Source organism: Erinaceus europaeus, chromosome 4, assembly GCF_950295315.1.
Source record: "Erinaceus europaeus chromosome 4, mEriEur2.1, whole genome shotgun sequence".
Taxonomy (NCBI): Eukaryota; Metazoa; Chordata; class Mammalia; order Eulipotyphla; family Erinaceidae; genus Erinaceus; species Erinaceus europaeus.
The window spans coordinates 24,365,474-24,392,793 of NC_080165.1; the positions used below are offsets into that span (position 1 = coordinate 24,365,474).

The window sequence follows — 27,320 nt, forward strand, 5'->3', positions numbered from 1 at the left end:
CCCCTCGCGCGCCAGTGAGGGGTGGGGATTCGGGTCCAAGAGAGAGGAAAGCCGGGCGTGCGCGGGTGCGCAGGCGCAGTTGCAGGACGACGGACCTTGTGTTTCCAAAATGGCGGCAGCGATGGATGTGGATACCCCGAGCGGCACCAACAGCGGCGCGGGAAAGAAACGCTTTGAAGTGAAAAAGGTTGGGTCTCCCCAGCACCTTCCTCAGGGAAGTTACTGAGGCTCGGATCTGGCTGGCAGGCTCGGGGAAGATTGGGGCGCGGAGGAAGGGGGCTCACTTCAGGGCGTTCCTGGGACCGGGTACCACGAAAGGAAGCTGGGGGGCGGGCCTTAAGGTTGATCGGCGTGACTACGGTCCACTGTTAGCGGCAGTGTTGGTTTCGCAGGAAGATTGAGGGGCCAATCACGGAGGTGTTTATTGAGATGCGCGGGTTTGCGACTTGGTTGCGAGAGCCAAGCGCCAGAACTGTCACTGGATTTGGAGGAGGCGGGCTGCGAAGGAGGGGGCCTCGGAGGTTGCGGTGCGGTGGGTGGAGGATGGGGCAGTGAGGTGAAAGCCAGGAACCTGGAATCCTACCGCACTGGGGGTCATTATGGAAGCCGGCTTGATGAACCTGTTCCTCCTCTCGCGGAAGAGTGGGATCCCTCTGATTCAGATTCGCCTAGTTGAGGCCTCTTTTTAGCCCCAGCCCCCACCAGGTTAAAATGTCTCGAGTGTAGTAACTCTTGGTTCTTTTGCAAGCTCTGTTACCTTGTTAGGCAGCCACCTCAGTCCTATGGTCCGATTCTCTATTATCGAGAGAAGCAAGGAGAAAAAAAAAAAGTGGATTTTGGTAAAAGGAAACGCAAGCCCAAATATTGTGTCATTTAGGAAGGGTTGAATACTAATGGTTGTGGATTACTTGATTTAAAAAAAAAATGGGAAAGCAAAAATGTGGAACGTGACTTATTTGCACGAAATGCTTTACTAAGGCTTGCTAACAGGTTGAGAGGCCACTTACCCTCCCACTGGACAAAATAAATCTGGCCAAAGTGAAGATTCTGAAATAGGGAAGATGTTATTCTTAGAATAGCCTGGCTAAATGCTGGCAGTATTACACTTTCTAGTGCTACTTGGCGTTTCATTGTGAACTCTGCATGCTCAGTTGCAACCAGCAGCCATATTGAAGAATAACAGGAGTGGGATGATTGTTCCCCCTTCAAGTCGAAGCTGTTGGGTAAAAAATGCTGGAGTTACTAGACACTAAAAAAAATGGATTTGAAAGAGATGGTTTGGGATGAAGATACCCAAGCTGATGAAATGAGAGTAAAATTTTAAAATAGAAGGTTGAAATACTTAGTACCACTTATAGCATAGTGTTAATTATAAATATCTGAACTTGTAAGAGTTAGCAACATCCGTTTACTGGATATTCAACACACACACAAATGAGTGACTTCTAGAGTTTGTTAAATCTTACAAGATTTAAGTGATGACCTTGTTCTGTGTATTGACACTGGTTATCCAGCTTATCCCATGGTGACCCACTCTATGATCCAATCATCATCTTAGTCCAGTTCCTGACTTTCACCTCTCTGAGCATAACCTTTGAAGATAGCTTGAAGAACATGTATTTATTTACTCAGGTTGTGGGCTTTTCCTTAAAGGTTAGGGAAGACTGCACATTATTCGAATGTTTTTTTTTTTCCAACTAAACCTAAAACAGGTACTTAAAATTCATTACTTCTGATTTGCTTTTGTGACTGTGACTGACTGATTGACTTAAAAATTAATTTAGGGGACTAGGCAGTGGCACACCTGCTTAAGCTCATATATTACCGTATGCAAGGACCTGGGTTTGAGTCTTTGCAGGGGGAAGCTTTACAAGCAGTGAAGGAAGTCTTAATGTGTCTATCCCCGCCCCCCCCCAATTTCTCTCTGTCATATCTAATACAGAAAAGGGGGAAAAAGAAAAAAAAATGGCTGCCAGGAGCAGTGGATTTGTCATACAGGCAACAAGCCTCAGCAACAAGCCTGGTGACAATAAAAATTATTTTAAACAGTAGGAAAAAATAGAACTCATTAATTCTGTGTTCATTTATTCAACTGTTTGGAGAATGGGAAACTTTATGTCTAGCCTGCTGATGTACTACTCTCTGGTATAGTAAATAATAATGTAATATCCAAAACCTCTTTTGTTTGGTGGTCCTTCTGACCAAATATGATAACTGCAGCATGAAATCTGTGTGAGTGTGTGTGTGTGTGTGTGTGTGTGTGTGTGTGTGTTCATGTTACAACCAGAGTGCATTGTTTCCCTTTTTTCTCTTTGCAGTGGAATGCAGTAGCCCTCTGGGCCTGGGATATTGTGGTTGATAACTGTGCCATTTGCAGGAATCACATTATGGATCTTTGTAAGTAATTGGTGGAGGATGGGAGGAAACTCAGAAGTTTACAGAGCGTGTAGCTATCCTTACGTGACTTTTTTTTTCTTTTTAATTTTCACAAGGAGATACATAGGCAGAGTACTTGGTTTTATCTAGTCTGTTGGTATGTTTGAAATAGATTAGCTTTTTAATAATGTTTTAGGGGTATACCTAGTTCTCAAAATAACTCTATTCACTCTAAATATGGTATGGTTGGTTGCATTTAGAAGGAATTGTTGGGCATTGGCCCTGTTGAAGATTCTGCTATATTTCCCATCTAGTACCAAGATACAAATGGAAGGAAATAAGTTCTTTGTTTCTTCTTCTTTAAGATTTATTTATAAGAGAAACCGGGGGAGGGGAGGGAGGAGGAAGGAGAGGGAGAGAGATAGAGAGAGAGAGAACCAGAGCGTCACTGTGGCATATGCAATGTCGGGTTGACTTGGGGACCTCATGCTTGAGAGTCAGTTCTCTGTGTGTGTGTGTGTGTGTGTGTGTGTGTGTGTGTGTGTGTGTTTGGATAGAGACAGAAATTGAGAGGGGAAGGGGATATAGAGAGGGACAGAGATAGAGACCTGCAGCCCTGCTTCACCACTTGTCAAGTTTTCCCCCTGCAAGTGGGGACCAGGGGCTTGAACCCTGTCCTTGCGCACTGTATTGTGAGCACTTAACCAGGTGCACCACCACCCGGCCCCCAGAGTCAGTTCTTTATCTATTTTACCAGGTTGCTGAGCTGAAATGTTCTGTGAGAATCGATTTTTGTTGGACAAAGTAAAAAGAAACCTAAAGACTATAGGTTTTCAAAATTTATTATTTTGTTGTTGCTAGAGCTGTTTCAGATAGATAAATAGATATGTGAAGAGGAGAAATGCCAAGACACTAAATTTCTTTTCTTTTTCTTTTTTTTTTTTTAACCAGAGCACTGCTCAGTTCTGGCTTATAGTGGTGTGGGGGATTGAACCTGGGACTTTGGAGCCTCAGGCATGAGAGCCTGTTTGCATAACCATTATGCTATCTACCCTCTGCTCTTGTTTTTTTTTAATATTTATTTATTCCCTTTTTGTTGCCCTTGTTGTTTTATTGTTGTAGTTATTGTTATTGATGTCCTTGTTGTTGGATAGGACAGAGAGAAATGGAGAGAGGAGGGGAAGACAGGGGGAGAGAAAGACACCTGCAGACCTGCTTCATCACTTGTGAAGTGACTCACTTGCCTGCAGGTGGGGAGCCGGGGACTTGAACCGGAATCTTACGCTGGTGCTTGTGCTTGGCACCACATGCGCTTAACCCGCTGTGCTACCGCCCGACTCCCTTCTTCTTCTTCTTCTTCTTTTTTTTTTTTTTTTAAGAATTTACTTATTTATGAGAAAGCTAAGAGGAGAGAGAGAACCAGACATTACTCTGGTACATGTGCTGTTGGTGATTGAATTCAGGACCTCCAGGACTTCATGCTTAAGAATCCAAAGCTTTAGCCACTGTGCCACCTCCCGGGCCACAATTTTTTTTCTTTTTTTTAATCTTTATTTTATTTATTGGATAGGGACTGCCAAAATTTAGAGGGGAGAGACAGAGAGATACCTGCAGCACTGCTTCACCACTTGCAAAGCATTCTGCAAGTGGGAACTATTTTTTTAAAAGAATTTATTTATTCATGAGAAAGATGAGAAAGAACCAGACATCATTCTGGCACATGTGCTGCCAGGGATCAAACCCAGAATTTCATGGTTGATAACCCAATGCTTTATCACTGCACTACCTCCATGACACCAAATCTTCTATCAGCGCCATCATTCTGTGTTGTGTACTAGGGACTCGAACCTAGGTCGTCAGGCAGAAGTACTCCTAGTTGAACTCTCAACCAGCTTTGGGTTTTCACTTTTAGCTGCAAGCATAGTTAAGAGGACATCATCAACATCTAAATAAGTAGTTAGTTTTGCTGAAGAAATTTCATTAAATCACATATTTTGCTGTGCAAAGTGGTCAGCGACACACAGTGAATTTAATTTTAGCTGTCTCTGATACCCTTGCAGTATAAGGGCAATAGTGATAACACCAGGAATAGTTTAAATTCCTTTTTTTTTTTAATTTTATTTATTTATTCCCTTTGTTGCCCTTGTTGTTGTTTTTTATTGTTGTAGTTATTATTGTTGTTGTCGTTGTTGGATAGGACAGAGAGAAATGGAGAGAGGAGGGGAAGACAGAGAGGAGGAGAGAAAGATAGACACCTGCAGACCTGCTTCACCGCCTGTGAAGACTCCCCTGCAGGTGGGGAGCCGGGGCTCGAACCGGGATCCTTATGCCGGTCCTTGTGCTTTGCGCCACCTGCGCTTAACCCGCTGCGCAGCCCGACTCCCTAAATTCCTTTTGCATCCATGTACTAAAGTGGTGTGTTAATTGAGGTCCAAATTTAACAATTTTTTTTTTCTTTTTATTTATTCCCTTTTGTTGCCCCTGTTGTTTCTTATTCTTATAATTATTGTTGTTGGTGGTGTCGTTGTTGGATAGGACAGAAATGGAGAGAAGAGGCAAGACGGGGGTGGGGTGGGGTGGGGTGGGGGTGGGGAGAAAGATAAGACACCTGCAGATCTGCTTCACTGCCTGTGAAGCTAACCCTCCCCCCCCCTTGGGAGGCGGGGGCTCAAACCAGGATCCTTACACTGGTCCTTGCACTTAACCCACTGCACTATAGCCCGACTCCCACAAAACGTTTTTAAACTTTGTAGAGTGGAAATTATAGACACTTGTTTTTAAATTATTCACTTAACTGTTCAGCTTTATCTTGAGTCGCATTCTTGCTTAATCTAATAGTTTCTCTGTCTTTATTTTATTTTGTTTCCAGAGCATTGCTTAACTCTGGCTTATGGTGATAAGAGGGATTGAACCTGGGACTTTGGAGCCTCAGGCATGCGAGTCTCCTTGCATAACCATTACCTATCCCTGCCTGATGTTATTTTCATACCTGATTTCTAGAGCTGTTATACAGCTCCTTTACTCTGCCTGGAACATTTGTTGCCTCTTATCTCTTCTCTTCTTGTCTATCCCGACACTGTTCATCTAAATGTGAGCTTAAAATTCAGTCGTGTACATAATTTAAATTCTTTTTTTTCCCCCTCCAGGGTTATTGCTGGGGTTCGGTGCCTGCACTACTGGAGGCCATTTTTCCCATTTTGTTGCCTTTATTGTCATTATTATTAGTGTTGTCATTACTGTTGTTGTTGCTGGATAGGGTGGAGAGAAATCCAGAGAGGAGGGGAAGACAGAGGGGAGAGAAAGATAAGACACCTGCAGACCTGCTTCACCTCACCGTCTGTGAAGGGACTCCCCTACAGGTGGGGAGCCGGGGGCTCAAACTGGGATTCTTATGCCCTTCAAAAAAAAAACCTCATTTTTTTTTAAGTCTTTTAGGGTACCAAGGAGACAGCATAGTGGCTATACAAGGAGATTTTAATGCCTGAGCCTTTCAACTTTTAGGTTCAATCCCCAACACTACCATAAGTCATAAATAAATAGTGCTTTGGTTTAAAAAGAAAAAAATCTTTGTTTTCAGAATATGCTGTATTTATTTTTAATTTTTATGTATTTTGCACCAGATCCTTGCTTAACTTAATTAAAAAAAAAAACAATAATGTAAAGGACTCACATAGATAATGTACTGCTTTGCCACGTGCGTCAACCTGGGTTGAAGTCCCTGGCTACCACATGGGAGCACTACTCAAAGGAGAAGATTCCCATGGTGTTTCTCTCCTTCTCTCTGAGTCTCATTCCCCCTCTCTTTCTCCTCTGGGAGAAAAAAAAAAGTCAATGAGAAGCAGTGGGATTGTGCAGACACATAACTCCAGGGAAGCCCTAGTGAAGAAGGAGAAAAAGATCATTTCACATGAAATAGAGAAACCAGAGTACTACTCTAATACATGGAACATCATGGATTGAAACAGGAGCCTTGTGCATGCAAGTTCTGCATTCTGCCAACTCAGCTATTTCCCTGGCTGCCAACGTGATTGGCTTTTGTTTTTGGTTTTTTTATCATTTCATTGGGAGCGTAGGTAGTAGTTTACAGTAGTTATTGACACACAGTTTTCATTTCCCATGATAGATGTCTACAGAACACTCTCACCCACAATTTAAGTAGTTCCCAAAGCATCCCATCATGCACTAGGATCCCCACATCCACTCAACTTCTCCCTTCCCTGCTTTCCCCCAGAGTCCTTTGCTTTGGTGCAATACTTTGGTTATTAACATCATGTTTTGTCATCACCATGGTCTTAACTGCTGCAGACAAGCATAACACATGTAGGTTATGACAGTTGTGTTGTATGTTCCCAAGGCATCCTATAGTTTCCTTTGGTAGCAATCATTTAATTTAGTCGGTTCTGTGTACATAGTAGACTCACTAAATATTTGCTTAATAAGTAAAGATACAAAGTAACGGAATAGCCTGTAATCACTGCAACTTGGAAAACACAATCAGAGGGGGCCAGGCAGTGATGTACTTGGTAGAGCACATATAGCACAATGTGCAAAGATCTAGGTTCGAGCCCCCGCTCCCCACCTGTAGGGAAGCCATTTCATGAGCTGTGAAGCAGGTTTGCAAGTTTTTTATTTCCCCTCTTTTAATTTCTTTCTGCCCTGTTACATAGGGAGGGAGGGAGGGCTGCCAGGAGCCTTGGATTCATAGTGGCTACACAGACCCCAGTGATAACCCTGGAGGTAATTAAAAAAAAAAAAAGAGAACACAAATCAGATACTATGTTTGGGAAGCGACCATGGCACATGAAGTTTGACCATGCGTACCTTTTCATACTATAAAGCACATTAGCTTCCATCCTGTTTAATATAGATAGAATCCATCACAGAAAAGCACATGGATGGTTGTAAATATCTTTGATTACATGTTTGCCCATTTCTTTGCTGTGAATTATTTTCTTCTCCTTTTTTGTTCCCCCCTACCAGAACACTACTCAGTTCTGGCTTAAGGTGGTACCTAGGACTTCAGAGTCTCAGACATCAAAGTCTTTTGTATAACAAATATTATTAATTTAAAGAGAGACCAGAGTCCTGCTCAGATCTGGCTTATGGTGGTGCTGGGGATTGAACCTGGGAACTCAGAGTCTCAGGCATGAAAAGCCTTTTACATAATCACTGTGCTATGTCCCCAGCACAAGCTGTGCATTTTCTTTTCTTTTTCTTTCTTCCTTTATTTTATTATTTTTTTAAATTTATTTTTACATGAGAAAGATAGGCAGAGAGAGAGAAGAACCAGATATCACTCTGGTACATGTGCTGCCAAGGATTGAACTTGGGACCTCATGGTTGAGAACCCAGTGCTTTATCCACTGCTCCACCTCCCCGACCCCTAAGCTGTACATTTTCACAAAATGTTGGGCCCAGAGAAAAACTGCTTTCTTGAAATTCTCTTCTGTAAACAATTATTTAATGGCCTGAGAGGTTTCACAGTGACTGGAGTGCTAGACTTAATAAGCATGAGGTCCCTGGTTCGATCCCTAGCATTGCATGTGCCAAAATAATGTTCTGATCCTCTCATTAATAAAAATTAAATTAATTACGATGAATATAACCTGATCTGTTTTTTAAAAAAAAACTTCTACATTTAAGTCATTGTGTATCTCTGGATATATGTGAATGCTTTTCTTGGGAAAACTATGATATTGATATTTTGCCCTTTTTTTAACATTTAGTTATTGAAAGAACCAGGTATCACTCTGGCATATGAGTTTCTTGTGATTGAACTCAGAACTTCATTTCTAACAATATAGCACTTTTCCCACTGTGCTAACTCCTGGGCCACTCTCTCTTTAAATAATTTTTTTGTAATTTTTTTATTATCTTTATTTAGTGGATAGAGACAGCCAGAAATCAAGAGGGAAAAGAGACACCTGCAGCACTGCTTCAGCACTCGTGAAGCTTTCCCCTTGCATGTGGGGACCAGGGACTCAAATCTGGGTCCTTGCGCATTGTAACATGTGCACTCAACCAGGTGTGCCACCACCCAGCCCCTAATTTTTTTTTTAATCAAAACTCTTTATTATTTATTGAACAGAGACAGAAATTGAGAAGGGAAAGGGAGGTAGAAAGGGGGACAGAGAAAGAGACCTGCAGCACTGCTCTGCTCTTGAAGCTTTTGTCCTGCAGCTGGGGACTGGGACCTTGAGTCCGGGTCCTCACACGTGGTAACAGGTACACTAAACTGGGTGTGCCACCAACTGCCGCCTCTCCTAGTATTTTCATGACCACCAAGCTATATCCTATACTCTTATTCCTGTGCTGTCTTTTCTTAAAAATAGTTGAATGCTTGAGGATTCAGTGAAAACTTTCAGTTAGATGCCTGCTTTAATAGATGTGTGTGTGTATTTTTAAGAGATATCCTTCATTTTCTAAAGATGTAATTATTAGTGTGTGTGTGTGTGCGCGCACACACGCGCAAGAGAGAATCATAGCATCTTTGTGGCACGTGCAGTGCTGGCAATTGTAGTTGGGACTTCTTGTTTGAGAGTCCAATGGTTTATCCTCTGTGCCACCACCTTCCACTGTTTTACGTATTTTAAATGCTAAATGAAGAAGTAAAATGCAGCACTCAGATAACACAAATTCGTGAGGGTATTTTCAAATCATGTCTTTTGTTCAGTCTATGAATGTTTATATCCCAGGCATTATGGTAGGCCCCTTAAATAAAATGAGACTGGGTTGTGGTTTTGTTTTGTTTTTTAAGTTTTTGTTATCTTTATGTATTGGATAAAGACAGCCAGAAATGGAGAGGAAGGAGATAGAGAGGGAGACAGACACCTGCAGCCCTGCTTCTCCACTTGCAGAGCTTTCTCCCTGCAGGTGGGAATGAGGCTCAAACCTTGGTCCTTGCACATTGTAGTGTGCATTCAACTGGGTGTGCCACCACCCACCCCCACACCCCAAAGACTAAGTCTTTATCCTTAAGAAAAAAAGTTTAGACACTCAAGAAAAGTTTGGGGAGTTGGGCAGTAGCTCAGCAGGTTAAACACAGGTGGCGCAAAGCACAAGGACTGGCATAAGGATCCGGGTTCGAGCCCACCTGCAAGGGGGCTTCACAGGCGGTAAAGAAAGCCTGCAGGTGTCTATCTTTCTCTCCCCCCTCTGTCTTCCCCTCTTCTCTCCATTTCTCTCGGTTCTATCCAACAACATTGACAACAATAGTAACTATAACAATAAAACAAGGGCAACAAAAGGGATTAATAGTGGTCTGGGAGATGACTCAGTGTATAAAGCACTGAACTCTCAAGCATGAGGTCCTGAGTTCAAGCCCCAGCAGCACATATACTAGGTTGATATCTGGTTCTTTCTCCTCCTATCTTTATCATTAATAAACACATTTTTTTTTAAAAAAAAAGGGAATAAATAAATACTAAAAAAAAGAAAAAGTCCCTTATCCCTCTTTTTGTCCCTTATCCCTCTTTTTTTTTTAAATATTTATTTAATTTATTTATTCCCTTTTTTTTAATTTAAGAAAGGATTAATTAACAAAACCATAGGGTAGGAGGGGTACAACTCCACACAATTCCCACCACCCAATCTCCATATCCCACCCCCTCCCCTGATAGCTTTCCCATTCTCTATCCCTCTGGGAGCATGGACCCAGGGTCATTGTGGGTTGCAGAAGGTAGAAGGTCTGGCTTCTGTAATTGCTTCCCCGCTGAACATGGGCGTTGACTGGTCGGTCCATACTCCCAGTCTGCCTCTCTCTTTCCCTAGTAGGGTGGGTCTCTGGGGAAGCTGAGCTCCAGGACATATCAGTGGGGTCTTCAATCCATGGAAGTCTGGCCGGCATCCTGATGACACCTGGAACCTGGTGACTGAAAAGAGAGTTAACATACAAAGCCAAACAAATTGTTGAGCAATCATGGACCCAAAGCTTGGAAAAGTGGAGAGGAAGTATTAGGGAGGTACTCACTGCAAACTCTAGTATACTTCTGCTTTCTTACTTTGGTGCCATACTCCAAACTCAGTCAATTTCTGCTTTGCGTTTCTACTTCTTCTTCCTTTTTTTTTTTTTTTTTACATGCATAACATTCCCCAGATTCCCATTTAACAATACAACCCCCACTATTTCATTCATCATTTTTCATGGACCTGTATTCTCCCCACCCACCCACCCACCCCAGAGTCTTTTACTTTGGTGTAATACTTCAATTCCATTTCAGGTTCGACTTGTGTTTTCTTTTCTAATCTTGTTTTTCAACTTCAGCCTGAGAGTGAGATCATCCCGTATTCATCCTTCTGTTCCTGACTTATTTCACTCAATATGATTTTTTCAAGGTCCATCCAAGATCGGCTGAAAACGGTGAAGTCACCATTTTTTACAGCTGAGTAGTATTCCATTGTGTATATATACCACAACTTGCTCAGCCACTCATCTGTTGTTGGACACCTGGGTTGCTTCCAGGTTTTGGCTATTACAAATTGTGCTGCCAAGAACATATGTGTACACAGATCTTTTTGGATGGATGTGTTGGGTTCCTTAGGATATATCCCCAGGAGGGGAATTGCAGGGTCATAGGGTAGGTCCATTTCTAGCCTTCTGAGAGTTCTCCAGACTGTTCTCCACAGAGGTTGGACCAATTGACATTCCCACCAGCAGTGCAGGAGGGTTCCTTTGACCCCACACCCTCTCCAGCATTTGCTGCTGTTACCTTTTCTGATGTGTGACATTCTCACAGGAGTGAAGTGATATCTCATTGTTGTCTTGATTTGCATTTCTCTGACAATCAGAGACTTGGAGCATTTTTTCATGTGTTTCTCGGCCTTTTGGATCTCTTCTGTGGTGAATATTCTGTCCATGTCCTCCCCCCATTTTTGGATGGGGTTATTTGTTGTCTTGTTGTTGAGTCTGGCAAGCTCTTTATATATGTTGGTTATTAAACTCTTATCTGATGTATGGCATGTAAAGATCTTCTCCCATTCTGTGAGGGGTCTCTTGATTTGGGTAGTGGTTTCTTTTGCTGTGAAGAAGCTTTTTAATTTGATGTAGTCCCATAGGTTTATACTTGCCTTAGTCTTCCTTGTAATTGGATTCGTTTCATTGAAAATGTCTTTAAAATCTATGCGGAAAAAAGTTCTTCCGATATTTTCCTCTAAGTATCTGATAGTTTCTGGTCTAACATCCAAGTCCTTGATCCACTTGGAATTTACTTTTGTATTTGGTGAAATACAATGATTCAGTTTCATTCTTCTGCATGTTTCAACCCATTGTTTCCAACACCATTTGTTGAAGAGACTCTGCTTCCCCCATATAATAGTCTGGGCCCCTTTGTCAAAGATTAGATGTCCATAGGTGTGGGGCCTCATTTCTGGGCTCTCAATTCTATTCCACTGGTCAGTGTGTCTGTTCATGTTCCAGTACCAAGCAGTTTTGATGACAATGGCCCTATAATACAGTTTGAGATCTGGCAGTGTGATGCCTCCGGTTCTGTTCTTTTTTCTCAAGATTGTTTTGGCAATTCTAGGTCTTTTCTGGTTCCAGATAAACATTTGTAGCATTTTTTCTATTCTCCTAAAAAATGTGCTTGGGATCTTGATGGGTATAGTATTAAATTTGTAGATGGCTCTGGGTAATATATTCATTTTGATGATGTTAATTCTTCCAACCCATGAACATGGAATATCTTTCCACTTCTTTGTGTCTTTTTCAATTTCTTTGAGTAGTGACTCATAATTTTCAGTATACAAGTCTTTCACTTCTTTGGTTAGGTTTATTCCTAGATATTTTATTGTTTTTGTTGCTATAGAAAAAGGAACTGATTTCTGGATTTCAATTTCTTCTAACTTAGTGTTTGCATAGAGGAATGCCACTGACTTTTGAATGTTAATTTTATAGCCTGACACATTACTGTATTGCCTGATGATTTCCAAAAGCTTCTTGCTGATTTCCTTAGGTTTTTCCATGTATACTATCATGTCATCTGCAAATAAGGAGAGTTTGACTTCTTCTCTTCCAATCTGTATGCCTTTAATTCCTTGCTCCTGCCTGATTGCTATGGCAAGAACTTCCAACACTATGTTGAATAGTAATGGTGATAGTGGGCAGCCCTGTCTAGTACCTGATCTGAGGGGAAATGCTTCCAGTTTTTCACCATTGAGTATGATGTTGGCTGTAGGTTTGCTATATATAGACTCCACTATCTTCAGGAATTTTCCATCTATTCCTATTTTTTGTAGTGTTTTGATCATAAAGGGATGTTGTATTTTGTCGAAGGCTTTCTCTGCATCTATTGATATGACCATGTGGTTTTTGGTCTTGCTTTTGTTGATGTGGTGGATCACATTGATTGATTTACGTATATTAAACCAACCTTGCATGTCTGGGATAAACCCCACTTGGTCATGATGAACAATCTTTTTGATATACTGCTATATCCGGTTGGCTAGAATTTTGTTCAATATTTTCGCATCTATGTTCATCAGAGATATTGGTCTGTAGTTTTCTTTTTTGGTTGTGTCCCTGTCTGCTTTTGGTATCAGGGTGATGTTGGCTTCATAGAAGCTGGCAGGGAGTATTCCAGTGTCTTCAATCTTCTGGAAGACTTTTAAAAGTAGAGGTATTAGTTCTTCTTTGAAAGTTTTGTAGAATTCATTTGTAAAACCGTCTGGTCCAGGACTTTTATTTTTGGGAAGATTTTTGATAACTGTTTCAATTTCATTAGCTGTGATGGGCCTGTTCATGTTATCCGCTTCCTCTTTACTTAGTTTTGGAAGTTGGTAGGTATCTAGGAAATCATTCATTTCTTCCAGGTTCTCTAGCTTGGTGGCATATACTTGTTCATAGAAGCCTCGCATGATATGTTGAATTTCTGCAGTGTCTGTTGTGATATCTCCTCTTTCATTTACTATCCGATTTATTTGGGTCTTCTCCCTTTTTTGTTTTGTGAGTCTGGCTAAAGATTTGTCGATTTTGTTTACTCTTTCGAAGAACCAACATTTACTTTCGTTCATCTTTTGTATGGTTTTCCTATTCTCAATGTTATTTATTTCTGCCCTAACTTTAGTAATTTCTGTCCTTCTGGTTGCTTTAGGATTCCTTTGTTGTTCTTCTTCTAGGTCTTTAAGATGTGCAATCAGGCTGTTTATTTGTGCCTTTTCTTGTTTCCTAATGTGTGCTTGTATAGCTATGAACTTCCCTCTTAGGACTGCCTTAGCTGTGTCCCAAATATTTTGATAGCTTGTGTCTTCATTTTCATTGAACTCTCGAAACATTTTGATTTCTTCCTTGATTTCCTCTTTGACCCAGAAGTTGTTAAGAAGTGTACTGTTGAGCTTCCACATTTTGGCACTGTTACTAATCTTTTGTTGATTGTTAAGTGTTAGTTTAATTCCACTGTGGTCTGAGAAGATGCTTGGGATGATTTCAGTGCTCTTGAATAGGCTGATGCTGTCTTTGTGGCCTAACATATGGTCTATCCTTGAGAATGATCCATGCGGATTTGAGTAAAATGTGTATTCCAGTTTCTTGGGATGAATGACTCTGAAAATGTCCAATAGTTCTAGTTTATCTATCTCTTCATTTAGCTCCCTTATGTCTTTACTGATTTTCTGCCTGGATGATCTGTCAAGTTGAGATAGTGGGGTGTTGAAGTCCCCTACTATGATTGTGTTACTGTTAATATATTGCTGTAGCTCTTTCAGTAGAAGTTTGATGTATTTAGATGGCTTCTCATTGGGTGCATAGATGTTAATAATTGTTAAGTCCTCTTGATTGACTGATCCTCTGAGCATTAAGTAGTGTCCATTCCTATCTTTTTTAATCTTATCTATTTTAAAGTCTATCATGTCAGATATGAGAATAGCTGTTCCTGCCCTTTTTTGTGGGCCATTGGCTTGAATGATAGTTTTCCATCCTTTCACTTTAAGTCTGTGTTTGTCTTGTTGAGTTAGGTGAGTTTCCTGTAGACAACATATTGTTGGGTTGTGTTTTCTGATCCATCTTCCTACTCTGTGTCTTTTAATAGGTGAATTCAGGCCATTGACATTTATTGATATCAAAGATTGAAGATATTTTAACGCCATTCTTGTAGAGTTTTAGAGTGTTTTGATATATGTCCTATTTGTGGTGGTCTGGTTGTTTATAGGAGACCTTTCAGAACTTCTTTCAGGGCAGGCTTGGTGATGGTTGCTTCCTTCAACTGTTGCTTGTCTGAGAAGGTTTTGATGCTTCCATCTAGTCTGAATGACAATCTAGCAGGATATAGTATTCTTGGCTGAAAGCCTTTCTCATTGAGCACTCGATAGATATCTTGCCATTCTCTTCTGGCCTGCAGTGTTTGTCTGGAGAAGTCTGCTGCTAATCTTATGGGTTTTCCTTTGTAGGTGACTCTTTGTTTTTCTCTTGCAGCCTTGAGGATCCTTTCTTTATCCTTATTCCTTTCCAATCTAAGTATGACATGTCTTGGTGTCTTTAGGTCTGGGTTAATTCTGTTTGGGACCCTCTGGGCTTCTTGAATCTTTATGTCTTTGGTGTTGTCTAGACTAGAGAAATTTTCAGCTATTATGGCCTGGAGAATGCTTTCTTCCTCCCCTTCTCTTTCTTCCTCTGGTAAGCCAATAATGCGTATATTGTTTCTTTTGAAGTCATCCCATAGGACTCTGTTGTTGTTTTCAGAATCTCTTAATCTCTTTTTGAGATCTCTTACTTCTTTTTTAGTTGTCTCTAATTCATCCTCAATCTTGCTAATTCTGTCTTCAGCCTCATTGATTCTATTCTCTCTGCCCTCTACTGCTTTCTGGAGTTCATCTATTTTGTTGCCCTGCTCTGATACTGTTTTAGCTTGTTCAGCTAGTTGCCTTCTTAGCTCAGCGATTTCAGCTTTCAGCTCTCTAATAACCATGAGATAATTAGAATTTTCTTCCATATTCTCATTTGTTGTTCCTGCATTTCTGATTACAATTTTTTCAAATTCTTTACTCCTGTTATTATTTCCTTAGCTAATGTTTGGATGTTGAACTCGTTGTTTTGTGCTTCGCCCTCTGGAGGACTTTTAGCTGGACTCTTGTCCTGGTTCGAGTCTCCAATATTTTTTCTTGTTGTTTTAACCATTTTATATAAGTTAACAGTTTTTTCAATCCCTGAGTTGGAGTTCAGTGGTGTAAAAGCCTTTTTTTTTCCCCTGTAGGCTATGGGAGCCTGAGGGCTTTTAAACTATCAATAGGCTTCTTAGCTTAATCACTGACTCCTGACCAAGAGATAAAGCAGGGTGTGGCAGAGATAATCCAGTGGTTATGCAAAGAGACTTTCACAGCCCCTCAGCTATGCCACCGAGGTATAGGTCTTCTCCTGAGTTTCCCGGTTAGATCTCTGTACCCTGGTGTACCCTGGTGTCCCTCCCTGTTGCTGCTCCAGATTCTGAGGGTAGTAGCAATGGAGACTCAGAGTTGAACTTGGTGAGTCTCTAGGGAGTCCTTTCCTCCCTTCAGCTGTCCCCTTGTTGGTGGAGCAGACTGGAGGTGGTGTCTCCACTGACAAACTGTTGAACTGTTAGCAGTCACTTAGTCTCTCCTTAGGCCCCTCTCTCCTCTCTGTCACCAGCCACGCGTGTTTGTACTCACGGGTGATTTAGTGGGTTTCTGTGGTCATTCTAGTCCTGTCTTGTTTCGGTCCGGGTGGTCTCCTTTGGTATTCCTAGTTGATCCGGGAGAGGAGAGGAGAGGAGAGAAAGCGATCTGCTGCTCGTAGCTCCGCCTCCCCCTTATCCCTCTTTTTATCTTCCTATCTTCCCTCTAAAATTTTCTGTCATATCAAATTAAAATAATAATAAATATTTTTTAAAAGAGTCCCTTTAAAACATTTAGTGCTAGAAAATTTTAAACAAGACGTGTTTTGAAATAGTTTTATTATTAAATAATAATTATTGTGCTTCTCATTTGGATAATTTCATAAGAGCCCTCATCTATTTATTTATTGTATAGAGACAGAAACAGAGAGGGAAGGGGGTGATGAGAGACAGACACCTGCAGCCCTGCTTCACCACTCAGAAAGCTCTACCCTTGCAGGCAGGGATGGGGGGGGACTTGAACCTGGGTCCTTGTGCATTGTACACTCAACTAGGTGTGCCACCACCCAGTCCCCTCTCCATCTCTTTAAATGTGACAGTACATTTATAATCCCAATAATTTCTCTCTTTTTTTTTTTTTTCCTGCAAGGTTATCATTGGGGCTCAGTGCCTGCATTATGAATCTAGTGCTCCTGGTGGCCATTTTTTCCATATTATTTGACAGGACAGAGAGAAATTGAGAGAGGAAGGGGAGGTAGGGAAAGAGACACCTACAGACTTTTTGAAGCTTGTGAAGCATCCCCCCTGCAGGGGCTTGAGCCTGACCCATTTTGGGTTTGAGCTTATAGCACAGTGGGGCCTTCATACAGACAATCCTGGGTGTTGCAAGGACCTAAGGTAGCCTTCATCAAGAATAGGGGGAAAGAGTACTTCTTAGGACAGTCAGGATTATGAGTTGACTTTAAGAACATACCAGTGTAGAAGGAATCATTTCCATTTGGGTAAGTCAAGTTATGTTTAAAGCTTTTTTTCTTATGTTTATTTTCCCTTTTGTTGCCCTTGTTTTTTATTGTTGTAGTTATTACTGTTGTTTTTGATGTCGTTGTTGTTAGGACAGAGAGAAATGGAGAGAGGAGGGGAGAACAGAGGGAGAGAAAGATAGACACCTGGAGACCTGCTTCACTACCTGTGAAGCGACTCCCCTGATGGTGGGGAGCCGGGGGCTCAAACCGGGATCTTTACCCTGGTCCTTTCACTTCACGCCACATGTGCTTAACCCACTGCGCTACTGCCCAACTCCAGTTATGTTTAAAACTTAAAAGTAACTTTTCTGTTTGTTACTCTGCTTTTGAGTGAAGATATGAAATCATTGCAGACATACTGTTGAGTCACATATCAGCCTTCTCTGTTCATTTTTTTACATACTCATTAATAACAATTATGGCTATTTCTGAAGAGGTGACTGAGTCTTGTATCACAGGACTTGCACGGGGGCCTGAGGTACTGAGATCAATCCTTGGACCCACTTATACCATGATGATGGTGCGTGTGTGTGTGTGTGTGTGTGTGTGTGTGTGTGTGTGTGTGTGAGAGAGAGAGAGAGAGAGAGAGAGAGAGAGAAAGAAGAAGAAGAAGAGGGACACACACACACACTCTGGGGCTACACACTTCCCACCTGGCCAACTTCTTCATTCTGTTTATTTCATAGAGAGACAGTGGGAGAGAGAGGTCACAACTCTGCTCCACATGCATAGTGCTTCCTCTGTATCATCTGTGGTGCTGGGGCTTGAACCTCACACCTCATGTAGGATAAGGTACATGCACTATTAGGTGAGCTATCTGCTGGTACCACATTCTCTCATTAATGAATCTTTATAAACATTTTGACTAACTACTTGAGAATCCACTTAGGTTTGCACCAGCATCAACTCCCTTCACTACTCCTAAGCCCCATTATTTCTTGTGTAATTAATTGTGCAGGTAGGGCTCTTCTAGATTAAAAAGTTGTTCCTTCTGAAGTCCAGTGATCTTGTCGCTTTTATTCCCACAGGTATAGAATGTCAAGCTAACCAGGCGTCTGCTACTTCTGAAGAGTGTACTGTTGCTTGGGGAGTCTGTAATGTAAGGAAACATATCTCCTTATTGCTTATAAACATAGTACTACTTTTCCAATCTTGAAAACAATGACTAGCCCACCTTCCTCCTAAAGGTATATAAATAGTAATTAATTAAAAGCTTTATGCTATTCATCGGGTATAGAATATTCATTACTGCAGAAATACTTTATGTTAATTATTTCTTTTGTTAGCAGCATTTTGGAGATCTATCTTTGGGAATTTCTTTGAAAGCCTATGGCAGTGTCTTTGGAATATTCTCCCGTTGGTGGAATTTTTTTACCTTCTTAACAAATCTTTTTTTTGCCTCCCGGGTTAGTGCTGGGGCTCAGTGCCTGCACTATGGATCCACTGCTCCTGGTGGCCGTTTTGCCCACTTTGTTGCCCTTGTTGTCATTATTGTTGTTGTTGTCATTGCTGCTGCTGTTGTTTGATAGGGCAGAGAGAAATGGAGAGAAGAGGGGAGATAGAGAGGGGGAGAGAAAGATAGATACCTGCAGACCTGCTTCACCTACTGTGAAGTGACCTCCTTGCATTTGGAGAGCTGGGAGCTCAAACCGGGATCCTTATTCCAATCCTTGCGCTTTGCGCCATGTGTGCTTAACCCGCTGCGCTACTGCCCAACCCACAACAAATCTTTTTTTTTTAAGCTAGATATCTTGAGAAATTTAAGTTATGTGAATAAGATTTTGTGTATGTGTGTATTTATTTATTTATTTATTAGATGAAGGGAAGCAGACGAGGTAACCAGAGCATCATTCTGGCATATGCACTGCTGGGGATCAAGCTTGGGACCTTGTGCTTGATTCTAACACTTTTAGATAAAAGTGAGCCATCTCCTAAGCTGTGCATTGTGTGGTGAATGTAGTAAGGAGATTTTTGTCATATCTCATGCCAGGAATCTTTTGTGCACCATCATTACATTGAGTGTTCAGCTTTCCAGGATGGGATAGCTGGTAGGATAATAAGCATCAGATGTGTTATTTCTAGCATGTTGTTAAAATTTCATCCTTTTTTAAAAATTTCTATTTATTATTGGATAAAGACAGAAATTGAGGAGGGGGGAGGAGATAGAAAGGGAGAGAGACAGACGCCTGCAGCCCTGCTTCACCACTCCTGAAGCTTTCTCCTTGCAGTTGGGGACCAGGGGCTTGAACCTAGGTCCTTGTGCACGGTAATATGTGCACCACCTGGCCCCTTAGAATTTCATCCTTAAAACTATGTCATTACATCTCACATGAGCTAAAATTACCTGTCTGGACCTCCTCCCATATCAAGAGTCTGAGGATCCACAGCTCCTTCATGATCCAAGCCTAAGTAAGAGACACCTGCAGTATTTGCTTCACCGCTTGTAAAACATCCCCCCTCCAGGTGGGGAGCAGGAGCTTGAACACGGATCCTTGTGCATGGTGATGTGTGCTTTGAACCAAGTGCTCCACCACCTGACCCCTAGTAACGACACTTCTAACAAGTGTTTCACTCAAAATATCTTGTACTGGGACTAATTGGTGTGCATCTAGCAGAGTTCACCCGTTATTATGCTTAAGAATCTGGATTCAATCCCTTGGTCCCCACCTATAGAGAGAAAGCTTCAGCAATAGAGCAGTGCTACAGAAATCTCTTTTTTTCTCCCTCTCCCTCCACCTCCTTCTCAATTTCTGTGCCTCTAAGAAAGATCTTGTACTTAATCAAATGTAATCAGTTGCACTTTTTGCCCTTACTATATGTTGACTTCAATTATTTCTTCTCAACTCAGATGTAACCCATTCATTGCCCTTGAGACATTGTTAGACTGAGGTTGCACAAAATTATTTTTAATGCAATATTTCTTCTATTTCAGCATGCTTTTCACTTCCACTGCATTTCTCGCTGGCTCAAAACACGACAAGTGTGTCCACTGGACAACAGAGAGTGGGAATTCCAAAAGTAGGTATCTTTGCTGCTTTAACATTATAGTTTGGAGTTTTGTGGTCAGTACCATACTTTGACTTACCTCAAACTCGAAGGGCTTTTACCTCTCTCTCTCTCTCTCTCTCTCTCTCTGTCTTTAGTTAAAAAACTTATTCATGTATTAAGGAGAGAGAAACGGGAGGGGAGAGAGAGAATCAGACCGTCACTATGGCACACGTGATGCAGGGATAGAATGTGGTGCCTCATTGTGAGAGTCTGACACTTCATCCACTGCAGCCACCTCCCTCATGAGCCACTGCTTTTATATCTTATTTGTTGAATTGTTCTTTTTCTCTATAAAATGTTTTGTAGGAAAAGGAGTTTTGTTTAAATATGTAGGTTTAGTTTAGTTTTTGTTTTTTTTCCCCTACTGATGCACTGCTCAGCTCTATGACTTATGGTGGTGTCTAGGCCTTAGCCATGAAAGTTTTGCATAACCAGTTATGTCATCTTTCCAGCTCCTAACTAAACTAAAATATATATAAAATTTATTTATCAACACTAGATAGGGCGAGAGAGAGAGAGAACATCCCTCTGGTACATGGGATGCTGGAGATTGAACTTGGGACTTCATGCTTACAAGTTCAGTGCCACCTCCCTGGTTAAACTTTTTTTTTTATATTTATTTTATTTATTTATTCCTTTTGTTGCCCTTGTTGTTTTTTTATTGTTGTAGTTATTACTGTTGTTGTCATTGTTGGATAGGATAGAGAGAAGTGGAGAGAGGAGGGGAAGACAGAGAGGAGGAGAGAAAGATAGACACCTGCAGACCTGCTTCACCGCCTGTGAAGCGACTCCCCTGCAGGTGGGGAGTCGGGGCTCGAACCGGGATCCTTATGCCGGTCCTTGTGCTTTGCGCCACCTGCGCTTAACCCGCTGTGCTACAGCCCGACTCCCTGGTTAAACTTTTAAAATGTCTATTTATTTATTTTTACTGCCACCAGGGTTATTGCTAGGGTTCGATGCCAGCACTACAAGTTCACTACTTCCAGCAGCCTTTTTTTTAAATTCCTGTTTTATAGGACAGATAGAGATTTGGGGGTGGGGATTGAGGGGGAGAGACACCTGAAGACCTGCTTCACTGCTCATGAAGTGTGTGCTCGTGTTCCACCCCAAAAATGAGGAGCGGGGGCTCAATCCCTGATCCTTGAGCATGGCAATGAAGGTGCTTGGCTGGGTGTGCCACCCACCGCACCCACAGTTTAAACTTTTTAAAAAAAATTTCTTTATTGGGGGATTAATGTTTTACAGTCGACAGTAAATACAATAGTTTTTACATGCATAACACTTCTGTTTTCCACATAACAATACAGCCCCCACTAGGTCCTCTGTTATACTTTTCCAGGACCTGGACTCTCCCCCCCCCACCCACCCCAGAGTCTTTCACTTTGGTGCAATACACCAGCTCCAGTTCAGGTTCTACTTGTGCTAAACTCTTCAAAGAGAGTTTTCAAGTGGTTTCCCCACCACCACCACCACCACTGCTCAGCTCTGGTTATGGTGATGAGAGGGAGTGAACCCAGAGCTTTAGAGCTTTGGGCATACAAGTCTTTTGCATAACCATTATGCTGTTTCTCCTGCTCTGTAACAAATTATTAAGATAATGAATGATTTTGTGTTCAAGAGATTCATTTATATGTGAACAAAATGTCCTATCCTTGTTTATTTTTACATATTAATATGTAAAAATTATTAATTAATTACAAACTTTGCCTTCTGGAGAAATTAGAAACTACCTGAAATCTGTACAGTTTCTTCACATTGCTCTTTCAAAACCATGAATATAATCCAGGCTATAATTGGGACTGGAGATAGAGTTCAAAATTGAAGTCTGTTCATTTACTATATTTGCCATACTAAACTTGCCTCACTACTGGTTGTTGTTGGTATGGGAAACCCAGAGTACAAACTGATTGTAACCACAGTAAGTTTCCTTTCACTGTCTCTATCATCCAGCATGGCTTCTGTTTGGGGACTGGAAGGAGAGGCAGGTGAGGTTGGCTGAGTCCTAATGAGAGAGCATCACAAAGGATAAGAGTAGGTAAGACAGTAGGATGAGAAGGGCAGAGACCAGTACCAAAAAACAGCTTTGGAGCACACTTATGGCTACTTGCATCTTTTCATACTTTTAGCCAAATTTGCTCATACATGTAAGCAAATTGTATAGTCTCAAACAGGGCATTATGAAGGAATTAATAAAGTAACTTTGTCTTTCAGGTACGGGCACTAGAATAACAGAACTCTGCCATCAAGGTTAACTATTTTGTTATTCATTTAACAACTTACCCTCCTGTTACTTAATCATAAATTGGCAAGAACAGTGTCTTTTCCACTTTGTGTTTTCAGTTTGCTCCTCCTGCAGCCCATATTGTATTCTGTGTCAAATAAAGTCCAGTTGGATTCCAGAGCAGATGCCGTCTCTTGTGTATGTGATAAATATGAATGTAAATCATCCCTTTCTGGGTTGGAAAGCCAACTTTTTAAAAGAGAGAGATATGTTTGTTTATTATTAGCCTCATAGCAGAGTTGTCCTGTGAGTCCATCACTTGGTCTACAACCTGCTCGTTAATGGCAGTTTTGGACAAGTTGCCTTTTTGCTCTGAGCTATACTTTAAAGAGGCTTCTAAGAACTAAATGGCATCTTGTAGGCATGGAAAGAGGCTTTGTAAACTGTAAAACCACTATACCAATGTTAACTTTGACAGCTTATAACATATTGCTATTCATTTAGAAAACTGAACTTGAAATTAATATATAATCTTGGCTGGCTAAAGAAGTATTTATGAACTAACAAGAGAATACAAATTTCCTTCACAACCTTTGCCATTGGTTAGTAACATGACCTTGGAAGGGATTACCAGTTATAGCACTGATTCAATGACTATACATTGCTTTTTTAGCTCAGCTCTGGTTTATGGTGGTGCAGGGGTTTGAACCTGGAACTTTTGGAGCCTCTCTTTTCATAACCATTATGTTATCTACCCCCCCCCACACACACACTACATATATATATATATATATATATATATATATATATATATATATATATAGTCTTTAACTCAACAGCAGTATAATATACTGCAGTAGTTCTCAAACTAGGACCTAAAAATTCCTGGCAATACCTGAAACCCTTTTAGGAAGTCCCCCCCACCCCATGCATGTCTATGTGAAATTAGTTTTCCATATAGACGTTAACCAAAACAACATATGAAGTAAAGAAGCAATCATGAGAATCCAGCTGTCATCTACTAAGTCAGATATAAAAGAGATTTACAAAAATGTAAAACAATGCCAACTCTTCTAGTTTTTGTTTGGAAAAAATTTACTTTTAATAAAAATATTTATTAACATGTGATGGATTTCTATTATTTTTAAAAATTTAAATTTCTCAGTTTTGATTTCCATTATGGTAAATAACTGTTGATATCACCCACAAAAGCAAAACCTGAGATCTTAATTTTTGAGATCATAAAGGGGTCCTGACACTAAAATGTTCTGTCTTTGTAATTAACTAGTTAGAATGTTAACAAACTTGGGTCAAGCCAGGGCTTGGTGAGCCATGGAAAGAATGTGGTATAGATGCAAGTGCTTTTTCTGATCTCTGTTAACAGTTATGGTTTGTTTTGAAATTACTTTTGTGTTGGGGGCTGGGCAGTAGCGCAACGGGTTAAGCGCAGGTGGCACAAAGCGCAAGACCGGCTCAAGGATCCCAGTTCGAGCCCCCAGCTCCCCACCTGCAGGGGGGTCTCTTCACAAGCGGTGAAGCAGGTCTTCAGGTGTCTTTCTTTCTCTCCTTCCTCCTCTCTGTCTTCCCTCCTCTCTCCATTTCTCTCTGTCCTATCCAACAATAGCTGTAACAACAATAACAACCATAACAAGGGCAACAGAAATGGAAAAAACAGCCTCCAGGAGCAGTAGACTCGTAGTGATGACACTGAACCCCCGTGATAACCCTGGAGACAGAAAAAAAGAAAGAAATCACTTTTGTGTTATCCTTAGATATGAGTCTAAGAGCTTGGTAGATGTCATAAATGCTGTTATTTTAAAAAATATTTCAATTATTTTTTAATATTTAGTCATTCATTCCCTTTTGTTTCCCTTGTTGTTTTACTGTTGTAGTTAATTGTTGTTATTGATGTCGTTGGCTAGGACAGAGAAATGGAAAGAGGAGGGGAAGACAGAGAGGGAGAAAAAGACTGACACCTGCAGACCTGTGTCCTTGCCTGTGAAGCGACTCCTCTGCAGGTGGGGAGCTGGGGGCTTGAACCAGAATCCTAATGCCAGTCCCTGTGCTTTGCGCCACCTACACTTAACCCACTGCGCTACTGCCCAACTCGTTAAAAATATTTTTATTATCTTTATTTATTGGGTAGAGACAGCCAGAAATTGAGAGGAGGGGGTTGTAGAGAGGGAGAAAGACAAGAGAGACATCTGCAGCACTGCTTCAGCACTTGTGAAGCTTTCCCCCTGCAGGTGGGGACAAGGGGCTTGAACCTGGGTCCTTGTGCACTGTAACATGCAATCAAAAAGGTGAGCCACCACCCAGCTCCTTGTTATCATTTTCTTTTTTTTTTTTTTTAATATTTATTTTAATGAGAGATAAGAGAGGGAGAGACCAGAGCACTGCTCAGCTCTGGCTTATGATGGTGCTGGGGATTGAACCTGGAACCTAGAGCCTCAGGCACGAAAGTCTCTTTGTATAACCAATGTGTTGTCTCCCCAGCTCTGTTACCATTTTCTATTTGGTGACTCAGTGATGCACCAGCCATGGATAAGAACCCTACTATCTGCTTAATTTAAGAAATGGGGTACTGTTCCTTCTCTTGTATTACAAATCAGGAAGCTGAAGTGTAAGTCCTTTTAATAAGAAATAGAAGTAGAATTTAAATTGGAGTCAACCTCACTTTAAAGCTGGGGTGCTAGGGTACAAGACTGAGTAGTCAGTCATTATTCTTAACTGTAGACATGTATTTTGCTTTTGCTTTTTTGCTACCAGGCTTATTGCTGAGGCTTCATGCCTGAATGAGAACTGCACTGCTCCTGGTGTGCTGCTTTTTCTTTCCCTGAAAGATAGAAATGGGGGGGGGGGGGGTAGGAAGGGTTAGAAAGATACCTAGATACTTGCAACACTACTTCAGTTTGTGCAATGTATCCCATTCCGCCCCACCACACACACATGGAACCCAAGTTCTTATGCATAAATAACAGGTGCACCCTACTGGGTACACCACTACTTAAGCCCCCATAATTTTTTTTTATTATCTTTATTTATTGAATAGAGACAGCCAGAGATCAAGAGGGAAGGGGGTGATAGAGAGGGAGAGAGACACCTGCAGCCCTGCTTCACCACTCATGAATCTTTCCCCCTGCAGGTGGGGACCGGGGGCTCGAACCTGGGTCCTTGCACATTGTAATACGTGCGCTCAACCAGGTGCGCCACCACCCGGCCAAGCCCCCGTAATGTCTTTTTTTTTTTTTTTTTTCTTTTAACTCTGAAAGGCATGGCCTTTAGGTAAGGGTGAAGATAATGAAAATACCCACTTACTGTTTTGTTGGCTTGATTTTCAGAAACCCAGTTCTTAATAAATTAAAGATCATAGTTGAGTGTACAAATCAATAATAATAATACTCTTCATTAAATTGGTGCTTGAAGGAACAACCAGGTTACCTGATTAATAAGTCCTGGCATTTGTATAGCCCTCAACTATTAATAAAGGCTTTTTTTTTAATATTTATTTTCCCTTTTGTCGCCGTTGTTTTCATTAGATAGGACAGAGAGAAATGGAGAGAGGATGGGACGACAGAGGGGAAGAGAAAGACAGACACCTGCAGACCTGCTTCACCACCTGTGAAGTGACTCCCCTGCAGGTGGGGAACGGGAGCTTGAACCAGGATCCTTAAGGCCAGCCCTTGTGCTTTTCACCTTCTGCGCTTAACCCACTGAGCTACCACCTGACTCCTAATAAAGGCTTTCATTCCATTATCAAAGCCCCCTTCCTCTCCAGCCTCCTGGGGCAGCTTGGGTCAGTGGGAGGAAGCAGTGCTGGAAGGAGCTAAATCTGGGCCCACATTCCAGCCCCCATGACAAGTGTTACTATGGGCAGGTCATTCCATCTGCCTTCATCAGTTTTTAATTTTAAATTGCCATACAACAAACTTGGCTTTAAATTTTTTTTTTGGGTGAATGATTCCATTAATTTTAACATTATGATCACCATCACAGAATACAGAGAAATTTCATCTTCTGAAAAAAACCTCTCTCTTGCTCTCTATTTATTTATTACCTAGTATGAGAGAGAACCAGAGCATCACCTTGGCACATATACTGCAGGGATTGAACTCAGGGCCTTAGGCCTGAGAATCCAGTGCACCACCTACATGGTTGAAGTTTATCTCTACTTATATGACAGGACCCAGAGGGAGAGAGACTGGAGCATTCCTGTTCCAGTTTATGGTAGTGCCAGGGCTTGAACCTGGAACTTCTGAGACCTCAAGCAAATAAATCCTGTACTTTAACGTGTTGAGCTATCTTCCTGGCCCTAAAACTGCATATCTTCAAAAATTAAAACCTGGGGGGTGGGGTAGGGGCCGGGTGGTGGTGCAGCGGGTTAAGCGCACATGGCATGAAGTGCAAAGACTGTCCTAAGGATCCCAGTTCGAGCCCCTGGGTCCCCACCTGCAGAGGAGTTGCTTCACAGGCAGTGAAAGCAGGTCTGCAGGGATGTTCCTCTCTTCTCTCCATTTCTCTCTGTCCTGTCCAACAACGACAAGAATGATAACCACAACAACGATAAGACAACAAGGGCAACAAAGGGGGAAAAATAGCCTTCAGGAGCAGTGGATTTGTGGTATAGTCACTGAGCCCCAGCAATAACCCTGGAGGCAAAAAAAAAAAAAAACATTATGGGGTTGGGCAGTAGTGCAGTGGGTTAAGCACACATGACACGAAATGCAAGGACCAGGGTCAGGTTCCCGGTTTCAGCCCCCGGCTCCCCACCTGCAGGGGGTCACTTCACAAGCTGTGAAGCAGGTCTGTACGTGTCTTACCTTTCTCTTCCCCCCGTCTTCCCTTCCTCTCTCGATTTCTCTCTGTCCTTTGTAACAATAGCAATGGTTTGAACAAGGGTGACAAAATGGAGAAAATGGCCTCCAGAAGCAGTGACACCGAGCCCCAGTGATAACCCTGGAGAAAAAAAAATATTTACAACCATTGGACAGGGGGAATAGTATAATGATTATGCAAAGAAACTCTTATGTCTGAGCCTCCAAAGTCCCAGGTTCAATACCCTACACCACCATAAGCCAGAGCTGAGCAGTGCTC

General features: G+C 41.6%; 1 protein-coding gene across 1 annotated transcript; it reads left to right on the forward strand.

Moving 5' to 3' along the window:
* On the forward strand, positions 1-22,409 carry RBX1 (ring-box 1). The gene is made up of 5 exons (XM_007523411.3): positions 1-187; positions 2,319-2,397; positions 17,986-18,056; positions 19,890-19,975; positions 22,217-22,409. Exons 1-5 carry the CDS (start codon positions 110-112, stop codon positions 22,227-22,229), a joined length of 327 nt encoding a protein of 108 aa, XP_007523473.1. The 5' UTR covers positions 1-109; the 3' UTR covers positions 22,230-22,409.
* The last annotated feature ends 4,911 nt before the right edge of the window (positions 22,410-27,320 follow it).

Excerpts from the sequence above, each read along its gene's own strand:
- RBX1 (XM_007523411.3), top strand. The coding sequence starts at position 110 with ATGGCGGCAGCGATGGATGTGGATACCCCGAGCGGCACCAACAGCGGC. Across the intron at positions 188-2,318 it reads AACGCTTTGAAGTGAAAAAG|TGGAATGCAGTAGCCCTCTG; the intron begins GTTGGGTCTCCC and ends TTCTCTTTGCAG. Across the intron at positions 18,057-19,889 it reads TTGCTTGGGGAGTCTGTAAT|CATGCTTTTCACTTCCACTG; the intron begins GTAAGGAAACAT and ends CTTCTATTTCAG.